General features: G+C 43.1%; 1 protein-coding gene across 1 annotated transcript in view; it reads right to left on the bottom strand.

The window, feature by feature from the left end:
* The window catches only part of LOC104915621 (tetratricopeptide repeat protein 38-like), a gene marked incomplete at its 5' end in the record, with an annotated part of 12443 nt that extends 9232 nt beyond the window's left edge, over positions 1–3211 (bottom strand). The window contains 3 exons of the mRNA XM_019610920.1: positions 1218–1390; positions 2279–2360; positions 3108–3211. Of these exons, the coding sequence (XP_019466465.1) occupies positions 1218–1390; positions 2279–2360; positions 3108–3211 (359 nt within the window). The remainder of the gene's footprint in view (positions 1–1217; positions 1391–2278; positions 2361–3107) is intronic.
* Between the last annotated feature and the right edge of the window lie 348 nt (positions 3212–3559).

The raw sequence follows: 3559 nt of genomic DNA, 5'->3' as shown, positions 1-3559 counted from the left end.
AAATCACATGAAAAAGTATTCTTACAAAAGCTGTCAAAGCCAAGGAAAAAGAAACAAGCTTGAACCATAAAGACTTTCCCGAGATTGAACGTGAATCTGCTGCTATCTGCTTGGGAGCGGGAAGGCTTTGCAGATGAATTTGGAAAGGCTGGCTCAAAGGGCTAAGTCCAACTGCATGACATTCAACAAGGCTAAGCCCCCGGTCCTACACTGGAGTCACAACAACCCCATACAGGGGTACAGACTTGCGCATGAGTGGCTGTAAAGCAATGTATAAACCTGACACTACAGAACCTGGTATAATGACGGAACTTGGTAGTTTGGCCTTAAAGACGTTTTACATGCTAAGCAATTCTATAATTCGATAATTAATCTAGAGTCATAGGCACACAGACACCTTTGTTCCAATGGGAACTGAACCCATACTAGCAGGGTTTTGGTAGCTTCCTCTTTACCTTTGCTTTGAATTATGGAAGGTAAAGCCATGTTCACATGTTTGATGAATAATAAAAGTGAATGATTACTTGTCTAGAGTGCACAGAAATTCATCGTACTGAAAGGAACAATAATGCTGTACAGAACTGCTGATACTAGCATCTCCCACTCAACTTTCTGACACTAGGAGCACTGGAACAGGTTGCCCAGGGAGGTTGCAAAGTCTCCTTCTATGAAGATATTCAAGACTCATCTGAACTCATCTGGTGGTGGACTCAACAGTCTTTTGTGATCACTCCATCTCCTGCAATTCTGTGAAAAGTTAGTTTGAGGATTTGCATGCCCGGTTCAAAGTACGTATTATATTACAGAAGACCTTAGAGTAGTTATAAGTATCCCATTTCTAAACCCTTTACTGCACTGATGTAATTAAGACGGATTTAAAAAAAGAAGTGCTTAAAAATATGTCAGAGGCCATATGGCACTTTCCCTCCTAGGATTCTGATGGCAATACAATTCTGGGAGACACATTTGAGAACAGTAACAAACACCTGATCCTGATTCTTTGCTACATGACTGGTTAGACTGCTAGGACAAAACCCGACAAGGCATCGCCTCAACCTTTGAAAGCTTAACTTCTTCACAGTACTTTTCATAAGAAGAAAGAGGAGAACAGAAGAGCAAATGGGACACAGTGTAAGGCAGCAGTACACAGTAACAGCAAGAAGGCCTTGAATGACAAAACCAGCCACTATCCCCTTCCCCACAAGGCCAGCCACTTACCCACTGGCAAACGTGTCCAAGGCCAATACGTGAAGCTTCTCCCGCTCAGTCAGAGGCTGAGATCTTGACAGCGTCATCATTGTTTGCAGCGCACTGCCCAGATCTTTGTTGAGCCGCACTGAGCTTCCAGCACCAATAAGCTCCAATCCATTAGCAATGACATGTCCCATTACTATGGAAATCAGCAAGTTATATCATGAGCAGTACAGAAATGCACATTATTCATTTCTATATGAGCATGAAGAGGTTTGGGTTGGTTTGGTGGAAATGGGTCTCATTTGTAGCCAAAGACTGAAAAGACTCTAAAGCTTCAAGTTTTCATTGCCCTTCATGACAGGCATTACAAAAGACTTGAGTGAAAAACACGGAAACATCACCACAGCCTGCTCTCCCCTCTAAAGACAAATTGCAGAATTCTATACCACACCAGTTTCCACTTGCCAAAATGAAGTACAGTGAACACAAAGAAACAGGATAGAAGGGCTGCTCCAAAAGTAATACCTCCCATTTTATTACACTGATCCACAGTGTCAGAGGCGAATGTTGGTATAGCAGTAGAACTTTCCAGCCAATATTCTGTAACATATTGTTGCTGTGTGACAGATGGCAGCAGAGGGGCAGCCTGTTAAAGCACTGTCTGACGTGGAGGTGTGTATGAAGCAAAGATGTTTCCCTGAATTCTTCCACATGGAATCAATGGCAACTATTGAAACTATTGACGTTTGCTGAACACTTATGGAGACCAAACAGTGGGTGTCAACACAGCAAGGTGGCAGGTGATACATTTCAGCAGAGACAACAACAGGCCACCTCTGCTAGTGCAGATTTTTACAGGTGCAGCATGCATGCTCTTGATGGTCTCTGGAGAAAATCCATAGCTAGCTGTGGTGACTACGTTAAAAAATTGTGTTTTGTAGCTCAGAAAGCGTTACATCAAATAATATTATTGCGCTCTTTGAATCCATTGCAGTTTAAGTGGAAATAAACAGGAGGCATGATTTTGGAGTGATTTACGTATCATCCAGCACTTCCCATGCTAACAGTTAAAGGTTACACTTACCAAAATTTGGATCTGCAGCCTTTAACTTGGAAAGACACCCTTCAATACCTCCTAGATTCTCATCGTTGCGCCACGTCGCATACTGCAAAAGAGACAGACAGTGCCAACGACACTGGGCATCTTCTCATTCTCACACAGAATGACAGAATGGCTTGGGCTACAAGGGACCTCCAAGTTCATCGAGTTCCACTGGCAGGGTTGCCAATAAGTCAAACAGGCACTAGATCAGGTAGCCCAGGATCCCAGGCAGGATAAAGTTAAAGGAAGCAAGACGAACAGAATCTTTACACTTAGTACACTGAGTTTACTTAGGAAGAAAACAGAGAAAATGTTTTCTTTAAGGTACTCCGGCCACCAGCAGAACTAACAATCTTCATTTTCTAAGCAGCATATGTCTCTTCCATGATTCTCCAGTGTTAAGTGTCATAAGCGTATCAGATGAAGCTTTTCCCACAGCTGCAACACTCAGCAGAGCTCTCTGCTAACTAGGTTAATTAGGTTTCTGCTGACAGCTAGTGGCTGAACTCAGCCTGATTCTCAGGCTCTGTCCTCAGCCTATTCCCAGAAAGTACATGAGAGCGTAACACCTCTGAGACCACAACTTACCTGTTTAGATTTTGACTCTGCTGTGGGAAAGAATCATGGGCGTACATCTAAGTACACAATAGCACAGTGACTGCTTAAGTGTTCTTTCCTCAATCGATAAAACTAAATACATCTTCTTCTCATCTTCCAGACGGTCACAAATGCAAAAATTAGCTACAGCAAAGACTACTTGGTGCACAAGACCCTCCAAAACACATTCTCTTATTTTTGCTTTATGTCATACCTGGCTTAGCGCAGCATCAAACAGTTTACAGGCTTCGTTGCTAGTGGTGGACAGCCCAAGTCCAGCATCCTGCCAGGCCTGCACAGTAAACAAAAAAGGAACTGCTTATTCCATGCACTGCTTGTCCAAACGCAGCCAACAAACTTCAAAAGTAATCATTTGCTGACGCTTCTCAACTACGTTTTCTTGTTGTGTTCTTGTGCTGTACAGACAACTCGAGCAGCCACAGAAACATTCTCTGCAGCCGTAATTACATACGACATTACATTATGACAATCAACTCCATTAGTTGTGGTTAGCAGAGGGGAGGAAGAACCAACACATCCTAAACGGTAAAACTTAACAGGCTACAGACCTCAAAATGCAAGAACGATTCTCAACTCATCATGGTTCCCTTTTGACAAGTTCCTCTGCTGCAGGCCCACCTCACGTGGAACTGTCACATGCTGAAT

Source organism: Meleagris gallopavo, unplaced genomic scaffold (assembly GCF_000146605.3).
Source record: "Meleagris gallopavo isolate NT-WF06-2002-E0010 breed Aviagen turkey brand Nicholas breeding stock unplaced genomic scaffold, Turkey_5.1 ChrUn_random_7180001833454, whole genome shotgun sequence".
NCBI classification, from domain to species: Eukaryota; Metazoa; Chordata; class Aves; order Galliformes; family Phasianidae; genus Meleagris; species Meleagris gallopavo.
The sequence above is the reverse complement of the archived record's forward strand: the minus strand, read 5'-3'. Positions and strand labels throughout refer to the sequence as shown.